Source organism: Heteronotia binoei, chromosome 21 (assembly GCF_032191835.1).
Source record: "Heteronotia binoei isolate CCM8104 ecotype False Entrance Well chromosome 21, APGP_CSIRO_Hbin_v1, whole genome shotgun sequence".
Taxonomy (NCBI): Eukaryota; Metazoa; Chordata; class Lepidosauria; order Squamata; family Gekkonidae; genus Heteronotia; species Heteronotia binoei.
The window spans coordinates 115,912,195-115,929,246 of record NC_083243.1 but is presented as its reverse complement, the minus strand read 5'-3'; the positions used below and the strand labels follow the sequence as shown (position 1 = coordinate 115,929,246).

Genomic DNA, 17,052 nt, shown 5'->3' with positions numbered 1-17,052 from the left:
TAGAGGATGGTGTGGAATTGTTTTCTGTGGCCCCGGAAGGTAGGACCAGAACCAATGGGTTGAAATTAAATCAAAAGAGTTTCTGGCTCAACATTAGGAAGAACTTCCTGACCGTTAGAGCAATTCCTCAGTGGAACAGGCTTCCTCGGGAGGTGGTGGGCTCTCCTTCCTTGGAGGTTTTTAAACAGAGGCTAGATGGCCATCTGACAGCAATGAAGATCCTGTGAATTTAGGGGGAAGTGTTTGTGAGTTTCCTGCATTGTGCAGGGGGTTGGACTAGATGACCCTAGAGATCCCTTCCAACTCGATGATTCTATGATTCTAATTTTATACCCTTGCTCTGATTGTATATATATTATTGTATATATTATTGTATATATATATATTATACTATATATATAGTATAATATAATGAATAGAACATGAACTCCCAGAAGAATTTCCATCTTCAATGCTGAATTCAATGTTTCCCTGCAGTTTGCTGCCACCTGCTGAAATGCAAGTCTGATAAACAGCTAAGAACGATGTAAACCTCTGATAAGGAATCAGAAGCCATGTTGGCATCCTCTGTCCTTTCCCCACTCTCTGATGAGACAAGGAATTTGGCTTCATATTTAGCCAACTTGCCAGGGAGATGACTTCAGTCTTGTAGCTGCATTCAATTCACGTTCTCTCTGGTCATGCCACTAATACATGGATGGAATTCATCCACAAATAAAAGCAATTTCCTATCTCTCCCATAAAATGGCAAGAAACAATCTACTCCCTGTTTCAAGCAAGAGTTTGAAATGCCTGTTTTATGCAAACACAATCACTAAACTCATTCACACATACAACAGGCAACTGACAGAATCTGAAGATTTACATCAAAAAGGATGGTGGGAATTGAACTCCTCCCATTTCCCTACCTTTCCTCCAAAGGTTTCTATCACCCTGACCTTTCTCTCCTGTTTTAAAGAAAGGCAATAGTGAATAGTGATGTAAAGTAAGAAAGGAGAAGAGTTCAGCTCCCCTCATCTGCACGCTTCTTTTGTTTTCAAAAATCAGGTCCTTTGTGCGAGGGAGGGGGGGAGAGGAGAAAGCAAGAATAAACAAACATGGTTGCTCAGGGCTTTTTTGTAGCAAGAACACATTTACATATTAGGCCACAAATCCTCCTGGAGTTTGCAGGGCTCTTAGTACAGGGCCTATTGTAAACTTTAGGAGGACTTGCTACACCAGGGGTGTGTGGCCTAATACGCAAAGGAGTTCCTGCTACAAAAAAAAGCCCTGTGGCTTCATCATGTCTAGCTTGATTTAAATTTTTGCAGTTTTTCCAGTTTTAAGTTAATATTTGACAGGAGCAAGAATCATGAGAAATCACTTAATTTACATTCAACATGATTTACATTATCCCAAATAAATAATTTTAACTGAAATGTATGTATACACAATGCAGGAATTTGTTGAACACAAAGACTGCAACTCTGTTATGAATTATTATATGTTTCCCTTACCAAATGTTTGGAAAATGCATATATAACCTATAGGGAAGTTGTTTCCAGGCAATTAATCATGAACTAAAGTTAAAGATCCATTTAAAAGTAATCATTAACTACTGGCATATGTTCAAAAGTAAAATCATTAGTGTGACCTTAAAAAGTTTGGGTAAGGTATTTAATGTTTAGTCCTCAATGCCAACAACACAAAATCATCCAAAATTAAACTCTTTGGCATCCCACTGGTTTCAGTGGGAGTGCAAAGTATGAAAAATCCCCCTTGCTGAAACCAATTGAATTTGAAAGTACTTTTATGGCTGCATCATACCTTAACAGTGCAATCATATGCAGAATTAATCCAGTCTCATTCTTTTGAAATCAGGGTAATCTGAATGAAGTAACTCTACATAGATGTGCCTGTAAACTTCTTCTTTAAATTCTATTACTTTAGCTTCAGGCTTAAATATGCTTACATTGAAATAGGCTTTGAGTGAAATTTCACGGTGACCTGAAATTTTGTCCTAAATTATTTCAGATACCGTATATGAAAAAAAAATCTAAATGACCACTATAAATTTAAATTCTCTCTGGACAACTAGAATATAGCAAAATTACATTGCTAAACTGAAAACTGGTTGAAGGCAAGGACATTTTCACATTTTAGTCAGCCAAAAGTACTTATGCTTTCATCTGATGGGCCATAAGCCAGCCATAGCTTTGGAAGAAAACTCATTCCTTTAGTTTTTTTCTCAGCTCTTATTCAATCACACTGCTTAAAGAGTACATTTATGAGAAACCCAGTCTATCTTAATGATTCAGCACACACTCCCCCTCTTTTTAGGGAATAAGAAAGTGCTCAAAATCTACTTCTGAGCTTAGGGTTGCCAAGTCCTCTTCATCCTCCAGCAGGGGACAGTCGTGTGCACGCTGCATGCCACGTGATGAAATGACGTTGCCCGGAAGTGACGTCATCAAAATGGCACCGCCCATGTGGGGCTGCTCTAGGCGTTTATGGGAAAACCATAGAGTTTTCCCAGATGCTCTAGCCATTTGGGATGTTAAAACTCTATGGCACCTATTGCACCATAGTGTTTTACCTCCCAAATGGCTAGAGCATCTGGGAAAACCATAGAGTTTTACTGGAAACGTGTAGAGTGGCCTCACACGGGTACTGCCATTTTGATAATGTCACTTCCAGGGGCTGTCATTGCACCAGTGACGCGGAGGGAGGCCCCCCCCCCCACTGGCCCAATGTGGGCCAGTGGGTTGAGAACCTCCCGGGCGGGAGATTCTCTGCCCGGATCGGGGGGTTGGCAGCCCTATCTCAGCTCCTTGTAAAAGATCTTGACAAATATGGCTAAGGAGCTAAAAGGATATGTACATAATAAAGCCACAAAAAGTGAGAGAAAGTTTTCACTGTTGATGATAGCTATTCTGTTTTAATTAAGTGTGCATGCACTCAGAAATGACTTTCAATCTGCTACTTACTGAAATATCATAAACCCAGTACAGTACATACTTGCCTTACCTGGTGCAGACAGCTAAGCTTTTCTAAAAGTATTCCACAAACAGTGGTTTCAAGTAAAGCTTCTACAATGTTTTTTTAAAAATACCACATGCAAATACTTACCTAAATGTTTTTATTATTAAACACACTGAACAGAGCAGACATCTTTTAATTGACTATTTCAGTTTGGATCACTGGATGATTTTGCACTACTAATTTCATAATGGAGTTCTTACCGTTTGCTGTAAATCAGGAATTATTATTCTTATCACTAATGTGTTACTCTGGATGTCTTCCATCCTGTTGCTTGGTTTCTCTGCTGTAGCCCTGATAGTATCATAAATAGTTTCTTCTTTGGAGCTGTCTGATTCAGATTCCACTGAATAATCTGAAAAACTCTGAGCCATATCATCTTCACTGGAGGTTGGACTACGAGGCATGTTCAGTACCTCTTAATACATTCAGCTAAAACACAAAGGATAGGGGGAAAGTAAATTACACAGATAAAATTTTATATATCTTTTTTGGCATGAGGGCTGCATTTGTGTATTTTTTGTGTATTTTTCATCTATTCCATTTTACAAGACAATAGCCACAGCTATACAAAAGCCTGCTTCTTGGAAGGGTGGGATATATATTTAATAATAGCATTTTAAAAATCTAGAAAGTTAGTAAAAATTGGGGAGAAAGTAAAGAATGTTTTCTTCCTATGTCTTTCACAAATTGTATATAAAATATGTAATAGATTAGGATTTGGGGGTATCAAATGGTCAGCACTGAGCAAGAAAAGTGGTGTCAGTTCCTCCTCAAGCCACTGGTACTGTTTCCCTCTTCCCCAGTATCCGGCTTCCATTTCAGTGCTGTGCTGAATAGGACACTGGCACCAATTCCCTCCCCTTACTGATGCCAATTCCTTTCTCCAATATCCCTGGGTTTTGTATTGTCATATTCTAGTAACTGCACTACAAGACAGTCCTGTCCCTGAAAAATTCCCTTCCTCTCCTTTTCCCTGTATATGGGTTCAGTTTCAGTTCTGGGCTGACCCAGCACACTGGAGCTGCTTCCCACACCTACCCCCATACCAATTCCCTCTCCCTCAATTTCATGGTTTTGTATCTTTAACTGAGCTGTGGCATTGTCTTGGAAGTGCCCAATTAATTTTTTTAAGCCCTTAGGCACTGAGTTCACTGTGAAAATGTAGAGAAAGGGAATGTTTCCTTTCACTCAAACATAAGATTTCCATTTCAGACACAAGGAAAAAAAATAAATTGGGATTAAAAAAAAATATTTAGACATTCCGTTCACCTTTCATTTGATCAAATTGCACTTGCTATAGGAAATGTCCAATCCAAACACTTCAGTAATATTTACTTCCTGGATTATAATGAGGGTTATAAAGAGCCCTGTGGCGCAGAATGTTAAAGATGCAATACTGCAGTCCTAAACTCTGCTCACAACCTGAGTTCGATCCCTGGTGGAAGCTGGGTTTTCAGGGAGCCGGCTCGAGGTTGACTCAGCCTTCCAACCTTCCAAGGTTGGTAAAATGAGTCCCCAGCTTGCTGGGGAGAAAGTGCAGATGACTGGGGAAGGCAATGGCAAGCCACCCCATAAAAAGTCTGCTATGAAAACTTTGTGAGAGCAACATCACCCCAGATTCAGAAATGACTGGTGCTAGCACAGGGGATCTTTCCTTTTCCTTTCCTATAATGACGATGGAATGGAAGTAGTGTACTGCAAATGTGTATCAATATTCACTGGATGGTAATTTTTAAGGAACACGTACCAGAAAACAGAAATTATCTTTAGTAAATATGAATGCTTATAACATATATGAAGTTTGAGGTAAATAACCACAAAATAGTCAGAAGCCATGGTTTAAATAGGGTTGCCATTCCCCTGGTGCTGATGGGGGTTCCCCTACTTTTGGGGGCTCCTTTCTGGCCCCAGGCCAGCTGTCAAGTGGGGAAACCCCACCCCTAACAGAAACCACCCACAGCCACCCCCTCCCTCCCCTCATGCCAGATTGAAAGGGCCCTCCAGCTGACTGCAGGAGCACATGGCCCACCAGTTAGCTGGAGGCCAATTAAACCTGGCAGAAGGGGAGGGAGGGGGTGACTGCTGGCTGCACATCTGAATCCCAAGCAGCGATTTGCTGCTTGGAATTCAGGCAAGCCCAGCCCTGATTGCAAAAAAACATTTAAAGGGTGTCATCACATTTGGGACACCCTGCCCCCTCCAGGAACACCCCCCAAAGTCTCCTGCTGGGGATGAGGTCGGACCTGGCAACCCTAGGTTCAAAGCAAAATCCACAAACAACAGCCTTGTGACATATTTTATCAGGTTCAGCCAAAATAGCAAAAAAAGCACAGAAAACCAAAAGTGAAATCCAATACCAACTCTGTCCAGTAGTGTCTTATCTAAATACACCAGGACAACAGGCTTTAAAACAAGGCCTGAAAACATCTTCTTTTCTCCCCCCACCTTCCACTTGTTTAACATTCGACCTTATGATGAGCAGCAGAGCACTGAAAAGTTTGCATGCTGCTTTGTATTGTTTGGGTCAGTTCTAACAAAAAATACTACATGGCTTTCATCCCTAAAAAATTATGGTTCCGAAACTGTGAGGCAGCCCTTCATAAACAGATTCAGGAACGTTCTTTAAAAGTATGTAATCCTCCATGCCCCATCCCCACAGTTCTGTTATTGTGAGTCAACACAGTTCGGCCCATTCACCTTGGCTGCCTGTCTGATTTGTTATGCTGTTTGATAGGGCAGGGAAACTCCATATTTTTTTCTAAAGTTTTCTCTTTTCATGAGGTTACACCCATTGAGATTTGCATACAATTAACATGCTCAGTTCCATTCAATTTAATGGGATGTAAGCAATCTAATCTGTACAAGATTACAGCACTAAAATACAGCACCATCTAGTTATGCTCTGACCTTTATTTCCCCTTAGGGTCTGCTATGGGATGCAAGTAAATGTTGCATCTCATGAGCTGCCTTGTTCTTACCAAGATTTAATACCACAATTACCATGACTGTCTGCTCATATGAAGGTTATAGCATATTTCAATTTACACCATGGGTACAGACTAAAAGGTAATAAACTGACCCAAACAACAGAACTGACTCAGTTAGAACTGACTCAAACAATACAAAGCAGCATACCTGTGCAAGCAGCAAGTCATTACCTACCCATGGGGTGACGTCACATCATGATGTTTTCTTGGCAGACTTTTTATGGGGTGATTTGCCATTGCCTTCCCCAGCCATCTACACTTTACTCCCAGCAAGCTGCGTACTCATTTTACCAACCTCAGAAGGATGTAGGGTTGCCAAGTCCAATTTAAGAAATATCTGGGGACTTTGGGGGTGGAGCCAGGAGACATTAGGGGCGGAGCCAAGAGCAAGGGTGTGACAAGTATAATTGAACTTCAAGGGAGTTCTGGCCAACACATTTAAAGGGACTGCACAAATTTTTAAATGCATTCCTTCCATAGGAAATAATGAAGGATAGGGGCACCTTCTTTTGGGGCTCATAGAATTGGACCCCCTGGTCCAATCTTTTTGAAACTTGGTAGGTATTTTGGGGAGAGGCACTAGATGCTATACTGAAAATTTGGTGCCTCTATCTCAAAAAACAGCCCCCCCCAGAGCCCCCGATACCAGCGGTTCAATTCCCCATCATTCCCTATGGGAATCATTCATGGAGGTATATGATGGCTCTGGGGGCGGGGCTTCCCCCGCCGGCCAGCTGGCTGGGGGAGGGGGGAAGCCTGTAAAACCGGGGGATCCCCCTCTGGGACCTGGGGATTGGGAAGCCTAGAAGGATGGAAGGCTGAGTCAACCTTATGCTGGCTATCTGAACCCAGCTTCCACTGAGATTGAACTCAGGTCATGAGCAGAGCTTGGACTGCAGTACTGTACCTTACCACTCTACGCCATGGGGCTCTGGGTACAGACTACATCACATTAAATACTATTATGGAAATGGAAGACTCTGTGTAATGATCTTATCCAGTAATAATCACCCCATGAAAAGGGCTGTGTTACCCCATATTTCCATATATTCCACCACTCATATTTGCCAAAGACATTTCCTATTTCAAATGCCTGTTCCTGGAAAAACACATTTCCTGTTCGGCATTGGGGAAGGTATTAAGGTATATTTACTGAAAGTAAAGGTATACTAACTTCTCATCTATCTTCTATCACACAATTGCTTACTCAGTAAATGTTGCTGAATATGTTTGAGTTAAAGCTATTCCATTTAGGGTTGCCAAGTCCAACCCTAGAAATATCTGGGGACTTTGGGGGTGGAGCCAGGAGACACTGGGGTGGAGCTAGGGGGGAGAGGGGAAACGGCGCCGGGGAGCGTAGCGAGCCGCCCCGCAGCTACCGCTGAGCCCATCTTGGAGGAGCAGCCATGGCGAGCAGATAAGAGGCGGCAGCGGCGCGGCAGCCTCGCCCGCTCCGCCTCTGGGATGGAAGCGGAGGGGGGGTGGAGGCGAGCCGGGAGTGTGGTGAGCCGCAAGTCCGGGTCCTAGAAGAGCCCGGATTCGCGGCTCGCCATGCTCCTGGCCTGCCTCGCCCTCCCCTGCGCTGCGCTGCTGCCTCCTCTTGGCTGCTCCTCCGAGATGGGCTCAGCCTGGGCCCATCTCGGAGGAGCAACTGCGGTGGGCGGGGAGGGGGCGGCAGCGGTGCGGCAGCCTTGTTGGCTCCAGGATCGGGCGGCTCGGCGCTGTTTCCCCCCTCTCCCCCCGCTTCCATTTTTTGGGGGAGCAGGGGAAGAGGGTGGAAATCCTGGGGTCCCCCGCCAGGGCGGGAGGGTTGGGAAGCCTAATTCCATTGTAAACCTAATCTGACACATTATGAGACAGCATTCTGTTAAATATTGCTGTGGTATGGAAAGCAGGTTATAAATTTAAAAATAAATTTTGAAAAAGCAAATGTTATAGTCAGTTTACTAACATGCCCACCTTAGAAGCCAGTACAAAACAAGCTGTAATAGAGGTGTACTGTTGTTAGCACCATTCAATGGTAAGGTAAGGGGTATCAAATGAGGCAGTAGAGCTTGGTGTGAAGAATAATGATGTTACAAATATACAAGAATAACATTATTTTTATCTGTGAAATATCTATAAGCACCCACAGAAACCTTGTCCTCAGGTCTGTTTCAATATAATGTTTTGCAACAGAAGGATGGCATAGGGACAATACTTTAAACTGGATTATTTTTAAAATCTAGCCATACTAGAGATGCTTCCACATGGGGATTTTTTCCACTATGGGATGCAGGAAAACCCCAAATTAAATGGAATCATCATCCACACAACAGCTCCCCAGAGCGATCCCTTTTAAACCTCCTTTGATCTAGTTTCAAGTGGAACTGTGGGATATCTGCAAATAGAGCTTCCATTCAGATGCTCCACCTACAGTCACTGCAGGGGTGGAGGTGGAGATAAGCTCTGACTTTAAAATGAAAGGGGCAGAGAGGGCTGTGGCGACAACAGAAAGCAGAGAGAGGATGCTGTTCCCACCCACATTCTGCTGCTGCTGTGGTGGAGGCTCATTTTCGCGCAGCCTGAGCCACCTTTCAGCATACTGCCTAGGTCAATATCTGCAAATAAAATTCCCTATATATATATATATAAGGTTTTATTTTCCCTCAGGGATCCATGATTTACAGAAACAGTAAAGGAGGGCTAGACATTGTCAGAATTCAATATTTGCTTTTGGGGATTAATATTATAAATCTTTATTATAATCTTTATTAAATATACACTAAGGGAAAGATTTCTTTTCTAGTGTAACATATTTCTACATTAGTGTTGCATATTCACTAAATAAAGCTATTATAAATGAAACAGAATGCATTAAAACATCATTAAGATGCAACAAACACGGCAAAACGGCAACTTCATATTTCTCATGCTGGCAAGCAAACTGATTTGCTTCGCTAAATAAAGAGCACAGAAATAGAAGGGTATAGGCAAAAGATTTAATTATATCACTCATCATTGAATCTTGCTATTTTTTACTGTTACATTTTCTATATTCATTACCAGTACAATCCTAAACAGAGTTATATCAATGGAGTTAGAAGGATGTAAGTCTGCTTAGGACTGCACTGTGCATCTTTCAAACACCACATAAACCACATTATAGTGGAATTTATTAAAATATGATATGGCATGATCCAACCAAAATTAGGCACTAAAGAGTTTTAAACATGCTTTTGAAACCATCAGTTTTAATACAGGATTATGCAAACTGTTAAACTTTTGCTGGAAAATTCCAATAGTATTTATTAAATATTTGGAGCATGATCCAATAGTATTTACTAAATATTTGCAGCATGATCAGTAAAGAATGCCTAAGTGCAGAGGTGTCAAACTCATTTGTTTTGAGGGCCAGATCTGACATAAATGTCACTTTGTCAGCCAGGTCATGTGTGCCGTAAATGTAATGCCAGGTACCAGATATACAAACTTTATAAAGGACACAAGCAAACCCAGTTAAGCAATTGATTCCTAGCAGCGAAGGCAACTGATTTACTAGGGAACCCACAAAAGCCTGATTCTCCCATATCCCCTCACCCCCAGTTCTCATCCCTTCTGCGTTTTCCACAGTGGGGGTGAGGGGCTTGTCTGACAGAGCCCCTGTTTCCACAACCTTGCAAGGGGTGCTTTTTGTCCTCCCACAATCCCTTTCCTTCACATGCTGAGAACAGTACCAATTGCTCACAGGCCAAGTAAGAGCTGGAGACAGGCTAGTTCCATCCTGCAGGTTGAATGTTTGACACCTCTGCCCTGTGTGTATATATTAAATTCTTCTTCCTCCTTTGCTCCATTGATTTTGTATTATGCCCAGTATATGTGTTCCCATCTATTTCTGAAAATGTGACATTTTTCTGCATGTCATAAAAAGACATCCAGTTGTCTACTCTTTTCTCTGTGGCCCCATCATTCTTGATAATGACCCCCCCAAGTTGGGGTCCCCTGCCCCTGATACAGAATCTAGAAAGCAGATTGGTTGCAAGTTATAAGAGGGATGTCAAACATATGATCCAGGGGCTGAATAAGGCTCCCAAGCAACTGGCTGTCATCTGCTTCCTTCTCCCAATATCTTGCTTCCTTCTGCATAACAGTTTGCTTTGCAAGGCTTGATCAATTGCACAGGAGCTACAGAGCAAAACCTCTGTTTTCTCCATTGGTTGAGGCTCCTCCCTTGGGGAGAAAGAGGGGAGGAGGCAGAACTTGTTTTTCCAGGCTGTCTCAATTTCACAGTAGAGCTACTGAGCCAAGCCTCTCTTCCTTCTATTGGCTGAGGGTTCTCTCCCCAGTCCCATGGGGAAGGAAGGAAAGAACCACAATTTCCTTTCCCCAGTTCCCTGGATCTCATGGGAGAGATACAAAGAAAGCACCTTTAAGACCAATGTGCTAATGTTTTAAGCATGTTTTAAGTTTTTTAAAATATATATATTTAATTGTGTTTGTCCTTTATAAAGTTTATATTTTTGCTACTTAATCTTAAATAGGTACACACATGGCCTGGCCCAACAAGGCCTCATTTATGTCAGATCTGGCCCTCATAACAAATGAGTTCAACACCCCTGAGTTATAATATATGTCACTGGGTTGAAATTGTTTTTAAGCTAACCAATTTTATTCTTGATTATTTGTATTTTACTGTTGTACATTGCCTAGGGCCTGGCGTTGGTCGGGATGAGGCAATTCATAAATGATGATGATGATGATGATGATGATGATGATGATGACGACGACGGCAACAACAACAACAGGGTATTTTCAGTTCAAACAGCACAATATGTGTCTAACTGGCTGAATCTAGACTGGCAGTTTAAGCCAGCACAGGGAAGGGACCCGGGCAGACCAAAAAAACATGACCACTTTGGAAGTGTAGCTTTTTTGAGCTGCAACTGGGGCACATAGAGACGGGGTGAGTGCAGGAGCAGGACAGCAGGCAGGTGTGGGCATTTGGTCATGCTTTTTTTGGTCCACCCAGGTCCCGACCCTGTGCTGGCTTAAACTGCCAGTCTGGATTCAGCCACTGAGAGCCAAACTAGATGTTATATGGGACATGAATCAGGACAAGGGTGCTGGATCCAACTTGCTGTCACACACAACTCATGTGAAATGGGTTTATTCAATTTAAAAGCACTCCATTAGGTTCCAGAGCACTGCAAGAAGGGAGGAGAGGTTTTTGGTTTCCTACCTGTCCCTTCACACAGCTATGGGGTGGGTTATCATTTCCCTCATTCTCTGGTTCCTTTGTCCTAGAAAGGACAGTCCAGCCAGAGAAAGGAGTAAAAAGGTTCCCCTGTGGATCTTGCTGGTAGCAAAAATTGTGTAAGGAAGCTGGAAGCTTGCCCTTCCTATTCAAAGTGCTCTAGATTCCAATTGAGCAAAAGAGCAGTTTTAGGATATGTAAGTCTACTTCATACCAGTTGTTATGCATGACAGCAATACAGTTACGATGATTAGTCCAAAGTGTTATATTGAAAATGAATTCCTAGGTATTTGTAGTATTTTACTTGTTCTATCTCTTTGCCGCCTATTGACCATTTAGTTGGTTTCCAAGATTTGGAAAAAAACAACAATTTTAGATTTGTCATAGTTCAATAGGAGCTTATTGTTGTTAAGGAAGGTGATACAGGGAACAAGCAAACGCTTTAATCCAATTCTGGAACAAGATAGTAAGACTGTATCGTCCTCATATAACAGTAAGGGAACATGTCTGACACCAAGTTTTGGACTATGATGGTCAGTATCTGACAAAAAGGGAGCAAGATCATTAAGAAAGAGGTTAAACACAACCTTGTTTAACCCCCTTTCTTAACGGGATTTTAGACATAAGATTGCCTGATAAAGAGCATTTGACTTGACAAAAGTTGAAAGTATATAATTTTTTAATGAGCATAAGAAGTCTTTAATCAATACTTGTTTGTTCCAGTTTATCCCACAACAGGTCTCTGTCAATTGAATCAAATGCTCCCTTTAAGTCTAAAAAGGCTACGTCTACATTTCCACTCTGACTCAGAGAGCCTTTTATATCAACTGCTCTCAAAATCTAATTTGTCAAATTGGCTAGTATTTATTGAGAGGAAAATTAAATCTATGGGCATTGATTTAGATTCACTTCTTATGCTATCCTTAAAAGATGCTTTTTTGAAACTTAAGCTCAGAATTCTAGATATTGAAATGCAAACGTTATATAGCCTAGCCAACAAGTCTTGCTCCACACTGAATTTCGAACTTCCTCTCTCAGTAGGGAAATTTGCATCGTACTTCTCCTCTCTACAAGCTCCACAGCAACGGCGTGCGTTCTCGTTAATGAGATGTAATGCATAACCATCTGCTATCCTATTTGGTAGATTTAACAGGATTGAGTACTCTAATAGACACTGTCTTTGTAATTCCAAGTGTATTGAAACTATTTTCCATGTATTATTGAACTGTTCTCTTTACGATGATATTCGTTGTATATACTTGAAAGATATCTTAGCAGATATGTCGGGCTGTGCTGATTCAGGCAAAGTCCACAAACTTTTAAATGACACTTGCGCTGAGGTAATTTTAATGGTGGCTAGATTTCTCCAACAGGCCATGGAAATACGACAGAGAATGGTTCTGGAATGACCACATTTTATTTGTTTTAATTATTTAATTTGGCTAAACTCGACATATATATTTTACTTATTTTATGTATTTTAGCTCCCTATGTACTCTATAATCTAGGATTTTATATTATTTATATTGCTATTTTAATGTTAAATCTGTTTTATGCCAATAAAGGCTTGCTGTTTAAAATGCATGACAGCAAGTCATCCGTGTCCTGACTCATGTCACAAGAAAGGTCTAATTTGGCTCTGAGAGCCAATAGGAAAGAGGACTAAAAGAAACGAGCATAGTTTCTACAAGGATTTCTGCCCAGATATACAAAGTAATGAACTCAGAATGGGTTGATTATGCTTTGATGTTCATCATTTACTATTTTTCTTCCTAATGAAAACACATACCATCTTCAATTACCAAACACATGAATTAATTTCCAAGCATGTTGTGAATAAGATTACTACTTAAGGAAGTCCTAAAGAAGAAGATTATATAAGAAAGAGCAATGTTTTAAAGTTAAGGAGCGATTAAAATCTCATTTGAGTTCTCCAATATAAAAAATGAACAGGAGTGTGTGGACACGATGTAGACCTGTAGAGGATCAATCCTCTTATAAGAAATGTCTACAGTTAAAGGAACCTTGAACCTTGTGGGAAAGATCATATTTATATCTATTTAATTAAAAAATCATACAGGCACTATACAGCAGCCTTATGTGGAAAGAGACCAAGGCCAGAGTGATCAGCATAGAAGGGTTAAACATACCTTCTCCTTGCATTACTACCATGTCATCCTAAGCAGAGTTACACCGTTCTGAAGTCATTGAAGTAAATTGTCTTAGAAGCACATCACTCCACTGAGGTCATTACTCTCAGTCTCTTCTCTCCCTTCCCCCAGCCCCATGAACTGCTGCTTGGAAGTTTTTTTTAAAAAGGCAGAACTTATCATGGTCCCATATAATGTCTAATTTATCTATGCATTCACTGATATAAGCTTTGCATTCACTGATATAAGTTAATCCATGAGACAGAACTAAGTACTGGCTGAAAATGAAATACCTTGGGATACAGAATCTCTTCCTGAAAATTTGATACAGAATTAGTAGCCATGTTAACTTCTCATACTAGGGTTTTGCCTTCTGTAATGTACTGGGAGCCTCACATGAAGACCCTTTGTCGGAGAGGCTCCTTGCAACTGCATTTAGATTGGCCACCCTTGCTGAGCCAGCCAATCAGATAATATCCATTTGGATGAAGCCCATTGTTTGAGAGGCTCCTTGCAACTACACTCAGAGTGGCTGCTCTTGCTAAGCCAGCCAATTAGATAATATCCATTTGAATGAAGCCCATGCAAATATAATAATAATAATAATAATAATAATAATAATAATAATAATAATAATAATAATAATAATAATAATAATAATTTTTATTTATATCTCGCCCTCCCTTGCCTAGGCAGGCTCAGGGCGGCTAACAACAGGTTCTATAAAATCATACAATATACATTAAGTTTAAAATAGCATATGAATTATACAATAATTTAAACAACAATTAGCATTTAAATTATACAATAATTTAAAACAACAATATCTAAAACCATTCCAATTGTCTGATCATTCCATAATTAATTTAATTTAATTTAATAGCAGCGGTGATGTTCTTGTTCTTGGTGCTATTTTATTCATTCACATAATGGCAGAGGTCACTAAATAGGATCAATTTGGCGGATTGAACAGCCATCTCTTTGTCAATCGTCTACGAAGGCCTGCCTAAAAAGAATGGTCTTGCAGGCCCTGTGGAATTGGTCTAGATTCCGCAGGGCCCGCACCTCCTCCGGGAGCTGATTCCAAAGGCACGGAGCTATAACAGAGAAGGCCCGTGGTCAGGTGCTCTGTAGTTTTACCTCCTTTGGCCCAAGGATAGTCAGCTTGTTCTTCCCTGCTGACCTCAGTGCTCTTTGGGGCTCATATGGGGAGAGAAGGTCCCTCAGGTAGGCAGGTCCTCGACCATATAGGGCTTTAAAGGTGATAACCAGCACTTTGTAGTGAACCCGGTATGTAACTGGCAGCCAGTGCAGTTCACGCAGCCCCGGCTGTATGTGCTCCCATTTCGGGAGTCCCAGTAACAGCCTGGCCGCTGCGTTCTGCACTAGCTGCAGCTTCCGGGTTCGGCACAGAGGCAGCCCCATGTAGAGGGCATTGCAGTAGTCCAATCTTGAGGTGACCGTCGCATGGATCACTGTTGCCAGGTCCCGGCGCTCTAGGAAAGGAGCCAACTGCCTTGCCCGCTTCAGATGAAAAAACGCCGACTTGGCAGTGGCCGCTACCTGGGCCTTCATTGACAGTGAAGGCTCCAGTAGGACCCCCAGGCTCTTGACCCGACCCGCCGCTTTCAGCGGTGCACCGTCAAAAACCGGGAGAGGTATTTCCCTCCCCAGAGCGCCGCGACCCACGCAAAGGACCTCTGTCTTCGTCGGGTTCAACTTCAGCCCACTCAGCCTGAGCCAGGTTGCTACAGCCTGCAATGCCCGGTCTAAATTCACTGGGACGCAGTCAGGCCAGCCGTCCATTAGCAGATAGAGCTGGGTGTCATCTGCATATTGATGACAACCCAGTCCAGAATTCCGGGCAATCTGGGCAAGGGGGCGCATATAGATGTTGAATAACATCGAAGAAAGAACTGCTCCCTGAGGCACCCCACAGTCTAGTGTGCGCCTCCGGGAGAGCTCACCCCCAATTGCCACCCTTTGTCCCCGACCTTTGAGGAAGGAGGAAAGCCATTGCAAGGCCAGCCCCTTAACCCCTATGTCGGCAAGGCGGCGGGTCAGTAGCCGATGGTCGACCGTGTCGAACGCCGCCGACAGGTCTAACAACATCAGCACCGCCACGCCGCCTCGATCCAGTTGCCGCTGGAGGTCATCCGCCAAGGCGACCAGCACTGTCTCCGTCCCGTGGCCCGGGCGAAAGCCGGACTGGCAAGGATCTAGGATGGAAGCGTCATCCAGAAAGCCCTGTAGTTGCAACGCCACTGCCCTCTCAATAATTTTACCTAAAAACGGTAAATTAGAGACCGGTCGGTAATTTGCCAATTCGGCCGGGTCTGCTGTACATTTTTTCAGGAGGGGGCGGACCAAAGCCTCTTTTAGAGGTGATGGAAAATGCCCCTCCAGGAGGGATCTATTTATTATGTCCCGTAAAGAACATCTGACCTCCCTCTGGCAGGATTTAATCAGCCAGGAGGGGCAAGGGTCCAAATCGCAAGTTGTTGGGCGTGCAACAGAGAGAATTCCGTCGACTTCCTCCAGGCTGAGTGGGTCGAATCGACCCAACTCCAAACTAGAAGACAGGCGCGGAGCCTCAAGTTCCCGTACTGCATCCAATGTGATAGGCAGGTCTTGGCGGAGCGACGTGATTTTATCTGCAAAATATTTCGCAAAAGCCTCGCAGCCTATCTCTAATTCCCTAACATTTGGTTTGCCTTGGGGCAATGTGGTAAGATCTCCAATTATTCTAAATAATTGTGCCAGGTGCGAATTTGCAGATGCAATCTTGGCTGCAAAGTAGTCTTTCTTTGCAGCCTTGACTGCCATCTCATAAGACTTCATAAACGTTCTATAAGATGTTCTCGTCGTTTCGTCCCGAGTATGCCGCCACTGCCTCTCTAGTCGTCTGAGCCCCTGTTTCAGCTGACGTAGCTCCAAGGTATACCATGGAGCCAGCCTCCTGTGGGGGCGCAGAGGGTTCCGAGCACCTGTTTTTCTGTTGGGTTGTTTATTGCTGGAGGTGTGTTTTGGGTGGAGTTTTTGTGTATATAGTAGTGGCTAGCTGTGTGTGTTTTAGGGTTGCCAAGTCAAAATCAAGAAATATCTGGTGACTTTGGGGGTAGAGCCAGGAGACACTGAGGTGGAGCTAGGAGCAAGATTCTGTATCCCAAGGTATTTCATTTTCAGCCAGTACTTAGTTTTGTCTCATGCGTGGGTGTATCTGATCCTTCACTTCTTTAAAACTACAAATTTCTTTTCTACTTCACCCCTTAACTTTAAAGGATACTACCTTTCCAAAATCTGAACAATACTATCAAAAATAATCTTTCTTTTCTTATATCCCTTATTCTATTAAGTAATACTTTCAGCAACATCAGAGGCATTAATAATGTTGAAAAGCCACAGCCAAATTCACAACACTATCAATATATCTAATTCTCTTCATGGCCAAAGCTGTGAATCCTCACACCCAGAGACTGGAGCCATGAACATCTTTCTATAAACCCCCCAAATGCCCCAACAAGGAAAGAACAATGTTATCAAGTTAAGGAGTAATTAAAATCTTGCTTAAGATATCTGGGGGTACACTTGCTTTTAGATATCTGGGGGTACACTTCCAGGCAAATGGTGCAAGATCATTAAAAATGAATGCAATTGTTTT

General features: G+C 42.4%; 1 protein-coding gene across 2 annotated transcripts in view; it reads right to left on the bottom strand.

Moving 5' to 3' along the window:
* SHANK2 (SH3 and multiple ankyrin repeat domains 2) overlaps positions 1-17,052 on the bottom strand; it is an 811,137-nt gene that overhangs the window by 767,400 nt on the left and 26,685 nt on the right. For both annotated transcript variants that reach the window (XM_060263196.1, XM_060263197.1), the window contains exon 2: positions 3,222-3,450. In XM_060263196.1, coding sequence (XP_060119179.1) covers positions 3,222-3,425 — 204 coding nt within the window. In that variant the 5' untranslated portion in view covers positions 3,426-3,450. The remainder of the gene's footprint in view (positions 1-3,221; positions 3,451-17,052) is intronic.